The sequence below is a fragment of the Micropterus salmoides genome, unplaced genomic scaffold (genome assembly GCF_014851395.1).
Source record: "Micropterus salmoides isolate LMB-PRFRI ecotype aquatic unplaced genomic scaffold, ASM1485139v1 Ms_hic_scaffold_1, whole genome shotgun sequence".
Classification (NCBI taxonomy): domain Eukaryota; kingdom Metazoa; phylum Chordata; class Actinopteri; order Centrarchiformes; family Centrarchidae; genus Micropterus; species Micropterus salmoides.
Window position 1 is genome coordinate 9,423,128 of NW_024040040.1, and position 16,993 is coordinate 9,440,120.

General features: G+C 39.7%; 1 protein-coding gene across 22 annotated transcripts in view; it reads right to left on the reverse strand.

Moving 5' to 3' along the window:
• Nucleotides 1-15,783, reverse strand: part of nid2a (nidogen 2a (osteonidogen)) — a 49,802-nt gene extending 34,019 nt beyond the window's left edge. For 8 of the 22 annotated variants that reach the window (XM_038717264.1, XM_038717213.1, XM_038717187.1 and 5 more), the window contains exons 1-8: nucleotides 15,501-15,782; nucleotides 13,637-13,822; nucleotides 13,271-13,387; nucleotides 3,571-3,672; nucleotides 3,301-3,440; nucleotides 2,546-2,678; nucleotides 2,102-2,446; nucleotides 1,414-1,522 (exon numbers count right to left, since the gene is read on the reverse strand). In XM_038717264.1, the coding sequence (XP_038573192.1) occupies nucleotides 1,414-1,522; nucleotides 2,102-2,446; nucleotides 2,546-2,678; nucleotides 3,301-3,440; nucleotides 3,571-3,672; nucleotides 13,271-13,387; nucleotides 13,637-13,822; nucleotides 15,501-15,707 (1,339 nt within the window). In that variant the 5' untranslated portion in view covers nucleotides 15,708-15,782. Of the gene's footprint in view, nucleotides 1-1,413; nucleotides 1,523-2,101; nucleotides 2,447-2,545; nucleotides 2,679-3,300; nucleotides 3,441-3,570; nucleotides 3,673-13,270; nucleotides 13,388-13,636; nucleotides 13,823-15,500 lie in introns of all 22 variants that reach the window. The other 14 variants (XM_038717150.1, XM_038717159.1, XM_038717153.1 and 11 more) reach the window with 3 other exon arrangements.
• Nucleotides 15,784-16,993: the final 1,210 nt, after the last annotated feature.

Consider the following 16,993-nt stretch of genomic DNA (forward strand, 5'->3'; position numbering starts at 1 on the left):
TTGGTAAATGGCTGATTTGGGATCAAAATGCAGCATTTTATCATCCTACAGGGGCATCACACACTTACTCACTCACAGACACAAACATTCAGATCAACACAGGATGTCAGGATATTTTCTCTGGAAGCACACACACATAAATCACTGTGCTTTTACACAAATAAACACACACACATGCGCACGTGCCAATGCTGTGGAGGGAAACCCACATTCCAATATCACACTGTTTTTATGTTCTGTCTAAGTTTCATGAATATTAAACCCTTGGCAGCATTGAATGATATTTTCACAAAATGCAAACACACCCACATGACTGTATATGCACACGCACTTCATATTATAGACACACTTCCTTCAAAAATAGTCATTGGCCTATAATGTTAAGTCCTAAAAATATAGAATATGTCTGGTCTGTAAATTTTTGCAATCTGTGTCAATTTTGCTGCTGCAACACCGCAATTTCCCCTCGGGGATCAATAAAGTTCTATCTATCTATCTATCTATCTATCTATCTAGTTTCCCTAAAAGCAATGATGGAAAGCAAAACGACCTGCTGAAGTGTTACTTTGCTCAGGTTTTTTTAACCACTATTTAGCTACATGTAATTTTAGGAGGTTGTCCATTAATCGCAGGGTTGGTGGTTTGTTCCCGGGCTCCTACTTGTCACTGATTTAACAACTGCCGTGTGTTTGAATGGTGTATAAGAAGCAAATTGTAAAAGCACGTTATCAGCTTTGGAAGAAAAGAGCTATGTAAGTGGAGTCCATTTTGTGATAAAACTATTTTAATGTTTATCTGTGACAAGCTAAAACATAGAGTGCAGTAGTGCGAGTACAGAAATGCATACAGCCAGCATACGACTCAGTAATTTGTCACAGCAACAGCTATCCCAAGTCAGCTAACATTAGTCAACATTAACCAACATAAGCCACTGGTCATACCAGACCGATTGTGTTATTTCTTCTTTCAAACGTGAGGGGCTGGGATTATTCCAATAATATTGTAATTAATTTCTGCAAAATGCTCAGTCTGTTAACAAATACTTCTTTGCATCTTCTAAGGAAAATAGTATTTCATCATCCACACTGAGCTAAATGTAAATACTTTTTGACCCTTATGTAACCAGGCAAGTTGACTGAGAGCACATTCTTATTTACAGCAAAAGCCTGTGGGAGTAGTTGCAGGGGAGGGAGTGCTGGACACACACACACACACACACACACACACACACACACCTGGGAGCTGCCCAGCACAACGGTAGTATTGTACTGCCAGCTGCTAAGCAGCTCTGCAGCAGAGGGCAAGGTAATGTTACCCTCCTGTTTCTCAAAGTGAACTTCCTTTCATAAGTTAAGACAACTTTATACATATATATATATATGCATATATAGACCCACATGGCTTGTCTCTTACCTCCCGTGTCAAAATTCTCTTCTTCTTCCACGCTGACGACGTGACCTCCACGGGAAAGAGGTGGTTCATTTCTGTGAGGGGGGTAAACATCCACCACCTCCAGAGGACCCTTCAGAGACAGATACATAGAATAGCCTATGTTTAACTTCAAATATGTTTTTCCTGTTGTCAGTGAAAGCCACGCCAATACTTTTTAAATCTCTCCAGATGCTATAAACCAGAGAGCTATGATCTCTGCATATTTTACATATTGCAATGCTGCATGTAGAGTATCACGATTGCAGCTTTGCCAGCAGTTTGTTGGCAACTCCATACGGTCTCTGAAACAGCGTTCCATTATAACCACAGAATTTACAAAAAGCAACTACAATTTCAAATCGTTATTACAAAACTCTGGCAGCACTGCCAATTTAAATTCCTTCTTTCATATTCTCTGGAATAAGTGATGTTTTCAGGGAATTTGAACAGTGCTGCTGTCTGCAGAGCTGCAGAGACAAGAACTCTTGTCACATAATGCACAAATATGTTCTAGTAGCTTTGTGATGTTTGTAGTTTAGGTGCTTTTTATTTAAAAAAAATTTATTCTGGCCCAAGTTAAACGTTACTTTACAGCTGTCTTTGGCCATTAGGATTTTTTGCCCAACATTATCATAAATTCATTTCATTTGCAGGGATATTTTAGTGTTACCTGTGGTTGCTGTTCCTGAGTCTGCGGAGCACCTCCCTCTGGTACTCCTTTGGGAGGATTAGGGGGAGCATACTGCCTCTGTGCTGGTTCTGAACTGTACCTGGGTTCAGAAATCAAGGGTACATCTTCGCTGCTGTGGGACACCTGACGGCCAGAATCCTCTGCAGGGGAGGAGGGAGCAGCAGGAATTGCTGGTTGAAGGGACACTGAGTGGTCACCAGGGGCTGGCTGGAATTCAGGGTCCCCACCTGTCAGAGGGTAATCATCTTCTTCGTCCTGGTTATCAGTTCCAAAAGTGTTGTCTGGGTAGTCATCAAACTCAGAGTACTCAGGAGTGGTGGTGTCCTAGAAGCAGAAACCATGGAGGAGTCAGCTTATTTTTCTGCATGTTGTTTGACAAAACTAAGTGTTGACTGTAAATAAAACACCATAAAACAAAAATACCAGGGAGAAGCCATGTCCTTGAGATGGTAGAGTAGAAAGCAGGCCACCAATGGACGCAGGAACAATGTTGTCAAAAGAATAACGATTCCCAGTGTGGAAAAGCCAAACACCTGGAATTCCTGTATTGCCAACCCTGAAGAGAAAGACATCAGTCAGTGTGAGCGCAGGGTCCAGTCTGTGTGCATTTGCAACCTCACAGGTTTATAATGTTATCAGCATTTTTAATTATACCCGTGCTTTTCCTGTAATGACATGTTAGAATGTCTACCTGGAAAAAAGGTACATTATTTTCAGGTACAAAGCACACCCTGTAAGCCATACTTGAGACAATCAGCTCTAACAAAGGTAAAAGTGAATGTGAACAGCTTTTTTGAGTTTACATAGTGCCAGTTTGTCAGCTAGCAAACCCTCCTAACCCCACCATGAACACATTTCTTTATCAAAGTACTATACTTACTTTAAACTAGCATTGCAGGTGTGTTGCTTGCCAGCAACCACAGCTAACAGCTAATGAACTACAGCTGCTTTGCTCAATTCTCCAGGTAGCTAGTAATTAGCTGTTAGCTGTTAGCTTGCTACAGCTGAGGCTGATGGGAATGTTATTAGTTTTGCAGGTATTTGGTCATAAACCAAAGAATTGGACAAATTTGATCTGATGATGGAGTTAGGTGAAAAGTTAAGGGATCACGATTACGATTCCTCCTGAGGGGAAGATGAACCAGATTTGTGACACAACCTTAATGTTTTTTACTTACTGGTACAGGTTTTTAACACTCTGCTCATCACTGGTGACGCTGTAGTGAGGTCCCTCAGTTCGAGAGAAGATCAGATATGTGACTTCTCCTCTGCTGAAGCCAACTCTTGCAGGAAGCTCTATCTCAACATTGTAAGACTCCTAAAAGAAAAAGATTCTCCAATAATTAGCTTTAACCATTACATGAACTTAATTAGTGCATATCTACTAGTGCTGCAGTGGTAAAATTTTGAAGCTAATCAAGCTGTGAACTAAGGCCATGTATATTTACTTTGGGTCGTGTCCCATAGAAGTTCAGGCCACCTTCAGGGTAAAGGAAGAGAACGTATGAGTCGGTTTCATCATAACCAATTACTGCCTGGAAGGTATTGACCTAAAGAGAGAAAAGAGAAACAGCCTCAGTCTGAACCAAAATAAAAACAGGGACAAAAACTCTTGCAACGGTGATCTAAGTGCAGTTCTCTGCATTGGCCATTTTTCTGGTCAACTTCCACTCAGTTAAATAATCAAAGCATAAGGAGAGAAAAGACAGAAATGGAAGAAAGGTAAGTCTGTTATTGTTATTCTATTTAGTTTGTAGAACATAAAATCCCTTCACCTGTTCAGATTTACAAGGTTGTACGTATGTTTTGTCAAAACTGAATAAGACAAAATGTGTTCATTACGTTTCCCTAAATTTTTTCATTACAATTTTATTTTTATAGCTTAATTCTTATCTTAGTTTTAGCTGGGACAATGTAACTTTTGAAAGAAAAAATAACAAAATATTCCTGTTACAAATGATAAGCTGAATTCATAAGCAATAAAACGCACAGTTGCTTAGTTCCATACACTCAGGGTTTTTGGTGCTACAGCCTTGACTTGGTCAACATTTAATAGAATTTTGTCACAGGTTTATTTGTGCTTAACAGTACACATAAACATAAATATAGAAACAAAAATGTACAAATATACAAAAAAATGCAATAATACTATAATACTAATATAAGAAATGCAAAATATATACAGGATAATTAACATGGAATGTGCAAATATTCACAACATGAGAGCGTTTATACAATTTGCCTCTTATTCACCCATTCACACGTACACACACTCACACACAGCAATTATTAAGTCAATGACAAGTAGGAGCTGTGAACAAACTTCCAATCCTGTTATCAATGGACAACCCCCTGAAAAAAAGTAACTAAAATAAAGTTCTAAAAAGTTTTTTTAAAAGTAAAAAGTAACACCTTAGCATGTTGTTTCCTGCTTGTGTTTCAATTTCCCCAACCATCCTGTATCACTTGAGGCCACACTGGCCGCTGTTCAGCAAATGTTACAATGTCTTGATTTAATATCTGATTCATTGTAGTTCTTTCAAGAAAGCTGAGGTTCTGAATTATTTTCTTCATACACACGGTCTAAAAAGTTAAATTTTCTCTGGTAGAATTTCAGCATTTTGTTTTTATTTTCTGCCCCTAATGTTAGAAAGTTTAGCAGCTTGTGTCTAATAATAATTTTCAGCTTTGCAAGTGTCAGAGGGATGAGGTCACCTACTGTGTGTACAGAGTGGGCTCAACCACCCGCCAATTATTCCAACATTCACTCCTCATATTTAAACTTCACACCTCTCCTTGCACCTCCTCCCTATCTCCTCCTCTTCCTCTCTCATCTCTCGCTCCGCTGGGATTCGTGTTTAGACTTCTCACCCTTCACACCCCCCCTCCACCGACCACCACCAATTACTGACATACTGACCTGAACACAGAGTTTCTAAACATCTATTTTGCACAAATTAGGATAAATTGAGTCAGTATGAACTGATGCGTCAGGGAACTTCTTTGCTAAACAGTGGTGACTTGAGGAACTTGTGTCCTACATGTATGTGGGGGCGTCCAGCCCACTCTGCCTCCCAAAACCACTGTTAAAAAAACACAAATTTGGTGAATGAGGAGAAGACTGTGAGTGATCCCATGTTGTTTTCCTTTGGGACAGAATCTGATTATCTTTAAGTGCATACACACACACACACACACACACACAAACCAAGAAATGTACACACACACTTTGGTCTCTCAACCCCCAGCCCAGATGTTGATCTCCACAGCTGTCTTCCTGTGTGTCTGGACATCTTTCATGATGATGTTACAGCATGCAAACCAGACATTGTTACAATGTGAAACATGGGGTGCACACACATTTATATACAACCACAGATGTCTCTCCACCTATATTCGCCTCATGTGAATATATGTGTGTGTTCCTAATTGTTTACATCAACATCTTTAAACTATCTTGTTGTTTGTGGGCGGGTAGGACTTTGTATCCTCCAGGCTATGTAATTAGTAAAGAGGGGGTCTTTCTTTTTTTCTTTTTTTTCTGTCTTCGGGGAAGGAAGAGAAGAAGCTGGAGTTACAAGAGGGGATCTGCTTTTCCTTTGTCCTTAATATCCCTTCTAAATGTCTGTACTTTTCTCTCCTGCTACCCCTCCTCCTTCCTGGGAGGAGGAGAAGAGGGGAGAGAGAAGATGAGAAGCAAAAGGAGGAGGGGGTAGAGGAATAGAGGTATGGACAGATAGAGAGATGAAAGAATACAAGGGGGGGGAGGCTGTAGGCAGAGTTGGAAGAGAGGCCATAGGTCTGGTTTACAATGGGAGAAATATGGGGAGACAGAAAAGAGGACATGTCTCCAGTACAGTTAAAGTCAACAAATACATTTAGTGCAGACGTTTATTTTCCCCTCAGGATGAATTGTAATAACTTTGATCCCCTTAACTTTTCATCTAGCACCATCATCAGGTCAAATTTGTTGAATCCTTTGGTTTATGACCAAGTACCTGCAAAACTGATGACATTCCCATAAGCCTCAGCTGTAGCAAATGTTAGCCTGCTGACACACTAAACTAAGAGGGTGAACATGGTAAATATAAAAAATTGCTAAACATCAGCGCAGTAATATAGTCATGAGAGTTAGATGAGATGATAGATACCACTCTCATGGTTGTATAGTAATCATTAAGCTAGAGACAGTAGCCGTTAGCTTAACTTAGCTTAGCATAAGACTGAAAACGGGAGAACAGCTTGCTGCAAGGCACTGGGTTGTGGCAAGAGTTTATCCTCTGAGCAGCTGGGCCAGCAAGAAACTAGCTGCACCTAGGACTGAAATGCTCAGATTACACATTAGACAAAGACATATTGAATAGGTAAAACACCCTAATCACATCATAATAACCATTTTTAACAACAGGTAATAAAGGCAACCTTTGGACAGAGCCTACCAGCACCTCTATAACTACAACAGTTACAAAATATAACATATTAATTATCGCAGTGCCATCCTAGCGGTTTCCTCGCTGCTTCCAGTATTGCTGGCTCTAGCTTCATATTTATGAATTAATAAGCAAATTATATTACTAATTAACATGTCATATCCTGTTATGTATATCCTGTTTTTAATACATACAAAACCTAAAATGAAGAAATAACAAATTGTCATTGTGTTACCCTGCTTCCAGTATTTATGTTAAGCTAACAGCCTCCTGGCTCTAGCTTAATATTTAGCGTACAGACATGAGAGTGGTATAGAGCTCCTCATATAACTCATATAAAAATAAAAGAAAATAAGTGTAAAAATGTCAAACAATGCCTTTAATTTGTGCTCTCCTCTCTACCCCTCCTCCATCTGTGTGGTCATTTACTGTGTTTGAGTCTGTCTGTCTGTGTAAAGTAGTCCTGGTGTGCTTCACAGACTCACAGCTGGAAGACAACAAATTGCAGCTGACACACATCAAAGACTTTCAGGCACTGTAGCTCAGTATGTTTGTGAGTGTGGGCTCTGACAGTCCCTCCACACACACACACAACCCCTCGACGTCCCTACAGGCATTTTGTCACACCTTTTTTAAAGAGTGTCCTCACACTGACCAGACACACAATGTTAATCGTTGAGGGGACCAACAAATGTTTGATGTCATGATCATCCTGGTTGTTCGAGGTTTAGGTGGTAACATCACCAGTCTGCTACGTTTGTCTGACGCACGGTGGGGGTTTGACAGTCTGGAAATACCCAACAGCCTAAATGAATCATCCAAGCAAGTTCTTTGTTGTTATTGTGTTTCTCGCCAAGAATTGGATAAGAAGATCAATACAAGATGTCTGTAAGCTAAATATAAAGCTTCAGCCATCAGACGATTAGCTTAGCTTGGCATAAAGACAGAAGGCAACTCTAAAGCTTACTAATTAACACGTTACATGTGATTTGCCTAATCCATACAAAAAGCAGGAAGTAAAAACGACAAGTTGTGGTTTTACGAGAGTTTACGAGCTGGACTATTTTCCTGGGGCCTCCACTTGTTGCCTGTCAACCTCAAAGAACTTCAGGAAGTCCCTGCACTCAGTAAAGAAAGTTAAACTCCTGTAAACCCCCAACTTCAACATTATTTTTAATCTTTTAGTTTGGATTAAACAAACTAGATAAAATGTTTTAATTAGTAAGCTTCAAGAGGTGCTGGTAGGTAGATTTTGTTACCTGTGGACAGACCCAGGCTAGCTGTTTCCTCCTGCTTCCAGCTTTATGTAAAGCTAAGCTAGTCTCAGCAAGAAAGCAAAAAATTTAATATTTCCCTAAGTTTCAAACTATCCCATTGAATTATTATTATCCCATGAAATATGTATCTATGTATGTGTCTTTTATCAGCATGTTGCCCAGTCTTTGCGTTCAGACTTCAGCAGGAAACCAGGCAGACCTTCTTAGTTGACACTAAGTTAGCAAGCATGTCACTTGCAATATAATATGTCTTTATTGTATAGTACCTTTGCATACTCTACTGCAGCTGCAACCTTGTATCAGGTGTTGTTTGTTCATTTTGTTTGTCATTCAATTCAGCCTCACCGTATTTTACCTTAGTTTTGTCTTGTTTAGAGTTAGTTTATCTATAAGTCTGGTTTAATCTATCATAATCCAGTTTAGTCTACCATGCCATCCATAGCTAAAGATGAAGATAGTTTAGGTAAGATGACTTTCCATCTTATTTGGGTTTTGAATAAGTGACGCCATACTTTCCTTAGCCTGGAACATCCCGAGGAAGAGAGAGACAGAGATCGAGGGAGGTCAGGTTTGTTGGTTGCTAGTTTTTCAGCTCGTCGGCCGCAGCACAGCTGCAAACAGGCACAGAGAGACGGAGAGCAGCTGCAGTCCAGTTGCCAGCATCACCAGAGTGCTACAAACGGAACTGCCTACAGCGTGGGAACTGGCACACACTCACAAACACACACTAACAAACTCACGCACACAGTGCAGGCTTGTTGCCAGGAACAGTACAGTCAGTATTTTGCTGTTGTCATATGAAAATCCCTTCTCCAGTTTATTTGGGTGACTTTCCTGTTATAACTGCAGCTGCTTTTCCAAAGATTGAGGAAATTGTACAACTTCAGGGTTTATGAAATCTTTTCAAGGTACTCATGAGCACATGGTGGGTAAAACCATAGCTGCTTTTCTTGTGAACATGAACATCTTTCCCAGTTCCCACAACTACAAACCAGAGCACTATGACTCTACTAGTAATTTGTAATGACCGCCAAGATCCCAAGTCTCAGTTCTGGTGGCTATTATTGAGCTGTATAGCCACAAGGTTAGGTAAAGCCTTTAGTTTCTGGTTAATACAGACAGGCTCAATGGTCTCTGATGAACAAATCCGTCCCATGGTATAAAGACAGAATAACATATTATGAAGGCCGAAGTTCAGTAACCGTCCGCTTTGAACCAGGATGAACATATTTAAAGGGATGCCCCTTGTGTCACTGCAAGGGGCCCCCAGAAACAACAAATAACACTAATAGAAACAATAGTTCCTATTGTGATACAGAAAAGATGAAGGGACGAGGCTAGAGGAAGAGAGGCAAAGAGAGCAAAATGAAAGGCGAGGGCCAAATCCAACAGGGGAGTCCATTTATTCATTCATTCAGCCTCATCTGACCTTCACACAGCAGACATGTAAAATGGTGTTCAACCTTCAACACTCCTTTTTTGCACATTTAGCTTTGAAGAGAGCTCGAGGGGGGAACAAAAGGTCAGTTGTGGTCAAACATAAAATCACATTCCTCTTCAAATTGCTGCTCATGTTTTCTCAGGATGTGCAATATTGTGTATATTGTAAGGCATACCTTATATTTTCACTCTGTACCATTTCCTTTGAAATATCTTTGGATTATGGACCCACATTTTGGCACGCATCACACCACAGTCCATTCAATAAGATTTAGCGATCTGTATGAGATCCTAGTATATTTTCTAACTGAGACATTTGGTGAATTATATGATGCGTACATTAAACTATTCTGCATTTTCCAAGTAACCCACTGTCAAATATTAGCAAGCACTGTGAGATATTACAACACTCAGAGTCTCCAGACATGCTAGCAGCTCTGTGCGGTTGTACTTTAAGCTAAATCCTAAAGTCAACGTCAGCATGCTAGCGTGCTCAGAATGATACTGACATGCCATTGTTTAGCAGCTATCATGTCCACCATCTTAGTTTAGAGTGTTAGCATGCAAACATTTGCTAATCAGCATTAGCTTTTCCTACTATTTAAGCTAAGCCCCTCTCTGCTGGCTCCAGCTTCATATTTACATACAGACCAGACGTGACAGTGGGGTCAATCTTCTCATCTAAGTCTTACCAAGAGAGCAAGTAATGAGCGTATTCCTGTAGTAGAATGATGAATATGCCACTCCTTTGGTCAATTCAAAGTACCATAAGTTTGTGAACATGATCAACTTCCTGTCAGCAACCATAAACTAAGACATCACTCCTTTGTCACAATTACTATGTAACATCAAATTCACGAAAAGTCACTTTACTTTTACGAGTTACAAGGGAAACGTCTGAGTGGGTCTGTTGTTTCTTTTATGTGTTTTATGTTTTATTACCTTGTCTTGCAATGAATAAGTACTGCACTTAATTTTGTTGTACTGTTAACAATGACAATATATGTATTATATTATGTTATTCACATTGAGCTAACTTTGATTTCTGATAACTCATAGGAGTGGAAGACCAACCCACCAATATGATAGGGGTCCTCATGTGAAGAAGGATTAGCAAAATGCCGCTCAAAGTTAAGCCTGCTGAACACTTCCTGAAAAATCAACGTTCAAAAGGCCAGATTCTCTGTGTCAATGGCTCTGGTCATTAGCAAACTGGGCTACATGGTAGTAGATACAACAGAGTGTGTGTTTTAGGTCTCAAGTGAATCAGTTATTTTCCAATTATGATAATAACCTCTTTAAGACTAATTTCATAGAAAACACAAGCCCACTTTTCATCGCTGTGAACTTTCTTGCGTGTGCTCTCATTTTCTCTCCTCTACTTTCCTGTTTTTTCGGCCCTTGCTGAACTTCTCATCTCCAAAATCGACCCTCAAACACCACACTGTCTGCCCCCTCCCCCAAAACACTAGCCCACCCCGTCGCCCCTAATACACAACCCAACAAACACACACCTCAGGTTAATCAGTTCACACACACATACCACTCCACCCCCAACACACACCCACCCCACCCGGCACCTCCGGCTAATCACTTCAAAGGAAGATGCTATCAGTCCGAGGACAGACCCACTGAAGCATATCCCAGGAGGGACCCCAACTGCTCCAATCTGACAAGCCAGACAGAGCTTTTAAATAACAAAACAAACCCCCACTTAGCACATGTTAAAAACACATTTTGCTATTTAAAAGTTTGCTCGACAGTGGATAGAGACTTGGAGACTAATTTCCAATATTTGAGATGCAATCGCTCGATTTGTCCATTTGGCAGTAATGCAATCAAAATGAGCCCCAGGTACTGGGAAATGTCTTAAGACGCTTACTTCTATGTATCCCCAATAGACTATTTGAATGTTTAGCTTTTGATCAATCAGGAAGAAAGAAGGAGGCATAAAAGAAACCAGACCAAAGGAGTAAAGAATAAGAACAGATGAGAGAGAGAGGGAGAGAGAGAGAGATCTCCTGGGGGGTTTTACTTAAATCTGCCACTCCCTTCATCCCTCCATCCCACATGCTACAAACCAGGAACAACAAAGCACTGTTTGTTTGATCGATAAGTTCAGTAGGCCTGGCTTTACTTGGAGTCTTTCCCGGAGATGAACTTACTCAAAAGCCTCTAGTGCTCCTCTAGGAGACATTTGATTTTAAATGTCCATAATCTCTTAATCACTTTTTAGGAAGGTTTTCAAGAAAGAACCATTACGTTTGGCGTCACTTATAAAGAAAATAGAAAATGTGTATTATTGGTACACTTCCTATTAATGAGGCATCCCATCAATTTTAGTTCAGTTTACCCGTCGAGCACTACTCGCCCTGTGAAGACAGTTGTATTATGTCTTTGTCTACATGGAAAAGGCTTCATTCCAAACAAAGATCCAGAAATTTAGGGTCTACTGCAAGATGCTACTGAATTGTACAATGGGAAATGTAGGATCCAGCATTTCTGGACCCATTCAAGAGACTTAATCTGTCTCTTGCGAATCCCCCAATTTATTGGAAGTAACAGACTAAATCATTGCAAAATGTGTAATTTGTCTACAGGCAAGCATACTACTCAACAAATATGGAAAGTAAAGTTTCTAATAATGAGTGAATAATGTTTGGATATTTACTTGCATGTAAATGGAGCTTTTCCTATAAGAGAAGTCCTAGTTTCCCTATAATTAGTATCAAATTACATGCCTCTTTCCAGGACAATTCCTAAGAAATTCCTAGAAAATTACGGATGTGTAAAGTGTTACCCTCCTCCAGAGGTTGTCAAACTGTGAGGTGTGCCTCACCAAGAGGCGTGGGAGAGTTGAAGGAACATTGCGGAGGAGATGATCGGTGTATGCCAGTGGTGTAAAAACAGCTGGAAGCAGGTTATTATAACTTGGGCCAATGATGGCAGTGGATGTGACACACAGCTCAAAGAGGCACTTAAGGTACTTTAAAAACCCTTACATCCCAACTGCCACAGTTTGTCTTGGTAGTCCATCGCAAAGAAACATCAATAAATTTGCTGTGAAATCACATAAAAAGACGCTTTTTTTCAGTTTCAAAGTGATCTAATCACAGTTGTCTGTAAATCCATGGATACACTACAAACAGGAACTTCTAATAGCTAATTCAGCATACTTTAATTGTGCCAATTTGCCAAAAATGTAAGAAAAAAGGGCTCGTGTTATAGCCGACAGCTAACTAACTGATTCTAAGGAAACATTATATTTCCTATTCACATCCACCAAATCCCCCAAATTATGCCAACTGTGGCTCCAGATATGAGCATGAATATCCCCCAAATTGAAGTGAGACGACGGATAATAAAAGGAGTTACAAGTTATTGGGTGTCAGAGTCTGATACCATGGGTGTGTCAGACTTTTCTACTACATTCACACTGAGCTGAGACACAGATACCCAGCGGTATTTTGGTATTTGTCTAACTGGTATGGAGGTGGAAAAAAAGAATATTCTAAAAATTTTGCACCAAAAGTTTGAATTTAAGAAACTTTGAATAATCACTGAGGTGAAATGGGGCTTGCTGAAGAGCAGCATTTTAATGGAAAACCAAGATATTAATTGGTAACTGGCAGACAAACAAGGAGGGAAGTAATGCCCAACCGAGCATGAATAGCCAAGACATGTCTGTGTCTACCTGTGTGCGAATTGGAGGAGGGGATAACGAGTCTGCACTTCAGTGACCCTTAAAGATGACCTCTGACCCCTTGAAAAGGTTAACAAGCAAATTAGGATGGGAAGGGGAATTATAAATAGACTCCCCACCCCAGGCTGATTACAGGTGATGCACATATTCAGGAATTTGGGGTCCAAAACAAACTAGAGAGGCATATGTGAGTTGTTTACGTGATGATAAAATGAACTAATTCATTCATAAATCAATACACAGACAAACAGACAAGAAGGCCTAGAGATAGCACTCCCAGTCCCTCCATCCATCTTACCTTGTTTGAAGGTCCATTGGTTCGAGTTTGCTCTTCATATGCGGCGACGTTCTCCCACGTTGCAACCACAGCGTGTGTGGGAGTGAACTTTGCATCTGGGAACCCTCGATTTACTTCCTGAGTGAGCAGATGAGTCAATGATGAAGAAAAAGAAGGAGAAAAGAATGAAGGAAAAAATGGAGTGTGCAATGGATTGAACTAATGGATGAAGAACTGGAAAAAGGAAGAATCCACATCTGTAGTTAAGTACAGTGCAAAAAAGTATTCATCTCAACATGTGACTTCAAGCTTTTACTACCTTGCTTCAAAAGTCTGTAGTCAATTTACAATCATATAATTGGAATTACTTTCTCTTGATAAACAGACCTGGGCCACTCTGTTGAGTACACTGGGCGTTTCGGTCACCCGGTAGTAAATCTGTCCTCGCCCTCCGCTGGTGTCAATGTCAGCCAGAAATGGCGCCACCACAGGGAAATCTGTGGGGAAGCCGTCGTCAACGTATTGCTTTTCCATCGGCAGGTCCTGGGCTGATATGATACCATTGGTAGCCACCTAAAACAGGGAGAGTCACTGATTAATAATTAGCCTTGATGGCACCAGCAGTTGAATGATAGCTACCAATGGTGTTCCTGTAGACCACCTAGGAAACCTTCATGGAACACCATCATGAACCCATGGGACCTCCTAATAAACCTGTATCCCCTCATAAACCACTGGAACCTCCTTGGGCACTGTAAGAACCCCCTCATGCACCCCAGGAGCCAAATAATGAACGCAATGATTCCCCTCTTAAACCACTGGAACCTCCTCAGGACTGCAGAGCATGACACATTCTGATGGCGTCGATGATGTGTATAATTACTGTCACTGCAAAGTGACGTGCTTTGTAAAATATGGTGGTACCTGTACTTTACTTGAGTATTTCCAGACGAATAACAAATGATCCGTTTATAAAACATGATGCATTGCTACAGGTTACACCCTCTATAAACTATTTAAAAGTAGCTCCACCTTAAACCAGCCGCAATATTGAAATGCAGCTTACATGTTAATGCAAAGGTTTTAATAATCTCATAATGTAATATATAACAATACAACACTGATCAAGTTACTTTCAATACTTAAAGTAAATTTTGCTTACAATACTTTTGAATGCAGGACATTCACATGTAATGGAGTATTGTTACATGGGATTTAAACATTAAGTATTGCCTAATGATCAATGATCAATCAATAATAATAATGATCCAATCACAATGGCAGGAGCAGTACCCACATTTTTTAAGTAAAAGTAGCAATACTACAGTGTAGAAACACTCTTACAAGTATAAGTCCAGAATTCAAAATTACACATAAGTAAAAATACAAAAGTATTAGCATTAAAATATCTTTAAAGTATCAAAAACTTTGACCAAAGATTGACCCATTTCCAATTGATATACAGGACATTATGTGTATTATTGGATTCTAACTTCATTCATGCATTCATGTGTAAGCATCACTTTAATGTTGCAGCCGGTAAAGGTGGAGCTACTTTGAATTACTCCTGGGTAGCTTAATCTACAATAATGCATCAGAAATTCTTCATTTTAAAAATAATTTCTATTAATAATTTGATTCTGCAAAGTAACTAAGTAAAGCTCTCAGGTAAATGAAGTGGAGTAAAAGTATAAAGAAGCCTAACATTACTCAAGTAAAGCCATTCTGCATCATGAGTACATGCACTTCACTGTCTTCAATACTTTCATCATTTAACTAAATGTAAATTAATGCTAAGGTTTAAATGCTGCAGACCGTTTCACTTCTTGATACTTCTTCCACCACTGGGTTTACAGTAATCATACTTAAAGTTATTCCAAGCACCAGCCTCTGGTGAGGATCTTTTTATAATGATTTAGACATCAGAACATGTTAATAAATATTTCCTTTCAAAATAAACATTCTCGAAATGTTTATATTCGTGAATTCTGCACAGGGGAGAATATGTTTAAATCGGATTATTGTTTGAGTTTTCCCATTCAAACACACCATAAAAAAGCCACCGCTCTACTGCGGAGCTTATTCAAACGCCACCTGCAAAAATGTTCACTTTAGAGAATCAATACAGGCTTTCACAGTCAGGAAATGCTAATCTTATAATAAATATTATAAAGTACCACAACTGAGATTCTGATTTTACATCAATCAGAAGCATGCAAATGAGTGTTAGTGAAGTTGTAACGTTACTCACATATAGCTGCGAGAAGTGGGAGCCGTAGAAGTATAAGGGTTTGGGCAGGGACAGCACTCTGGAAGTTTCATCGTCGCCCTCTGCCAATATGTGATCTCCACTCAATGTGCCATAAGGAAACATATCAAGCCTCTGGATGGCTGCAACCACACGCACACTGCAGCTCCAGCAGAGCAGACACACAGCCAGGACTTCCCCTCTCTTCATTGTAGAGCTGGGGGTGATTGGGCAGCTCTGCACTATGAGAGGGAGCAGCAGGAGAGAGGTACAGATGGGCTCAGAGAGAGCAGCAGAAAGAAGGAGAACTCTCCTCCTCTCCACCGAGCCTCGGATACTCTGTAGGGAGGGAGGGAGGGAGGGAGGACCTTAGGCTCCGTCCTGATTGGACAGAGGCGGGTTGAGTGACAGCAGGACGGGCGCTGGAGGTAACACATCTGGCTTGTATTAGAGACAAGACAAATAGATCGTTTTTAATCCGGATGTAACTCTATCTATTTCACAACAATGAAAAAAAGACATTGTGCACATTTTTATCTTACACACACACACACACACAAGAAAACCGGCTGAATTGCTTAAATCGTTGGAATTTCATTCATTTGAAGACATTTATCAAGATAGAAGTATGAATAAAAACGCCATAGGGTTACTTATATTCTTAAAATACAAACAGACTATATCATAATCCCTTAAAATTACTAAAGGTGTCCTTTTGTAAATCTAAACATTAATATCTGAAGTAAAATGTTTACATTAAAGCTACTTAATAATTAGCGCCTATTAGCTTGTGCATTTCTAACTAAACTTACAAGTTTTATTTAATCTACTGAATTTGAATATATTTTAGTTAAATAGTTCATTCACTCATTAAAGGCCATGGAAGCAACTTTAAAATACTTCACCTGTGTGCCACCTAGTGTCTGCAACAGCATATTGCCGAGTATACGATGAACAGTGTAGGCCTACTCCATAAATCTGAAACTGGAGTTTAAACAAAAGGTTGAGCAATTAAATAAAAATAACAAAGAATCATTTACTAAATAATATTTTTTAAGCAAAATACAGATCATTCTCTGCTTCCAGCTTCTTAAATGTGAGGACTTTGAGAGATTTTCTCTGTTTTGCATGATCTTTTGGCGTTGGTCAGACAAAACGAGAACCTTTTATAGAATAAAGTCAAGTCAAGTTAGGTTTATTTATATATCCCAAAGTTGTTAGTTGTGTTTGAAATGAGACAGTGACTATGAGTTTAAAGAATACAGTCTCTCCTTTAAGCTTCTTTTAGAGTGTTTAGAGACAATTTTAAGATGGAGAAAGATAAATTATCCCAAACACAATGGCCACATCAGTCAGACAAATGCCATCAGTCCAGCTGAGCATGTGTTTCCTCTGCTGAAGAACTGACTGAGGGCAAAAAGCCCAAATTACTATAGTACAGTGTGGTAGCAGAAAGTTGATTTTACCTCTATGCTTTCTGATAATCATACATATAA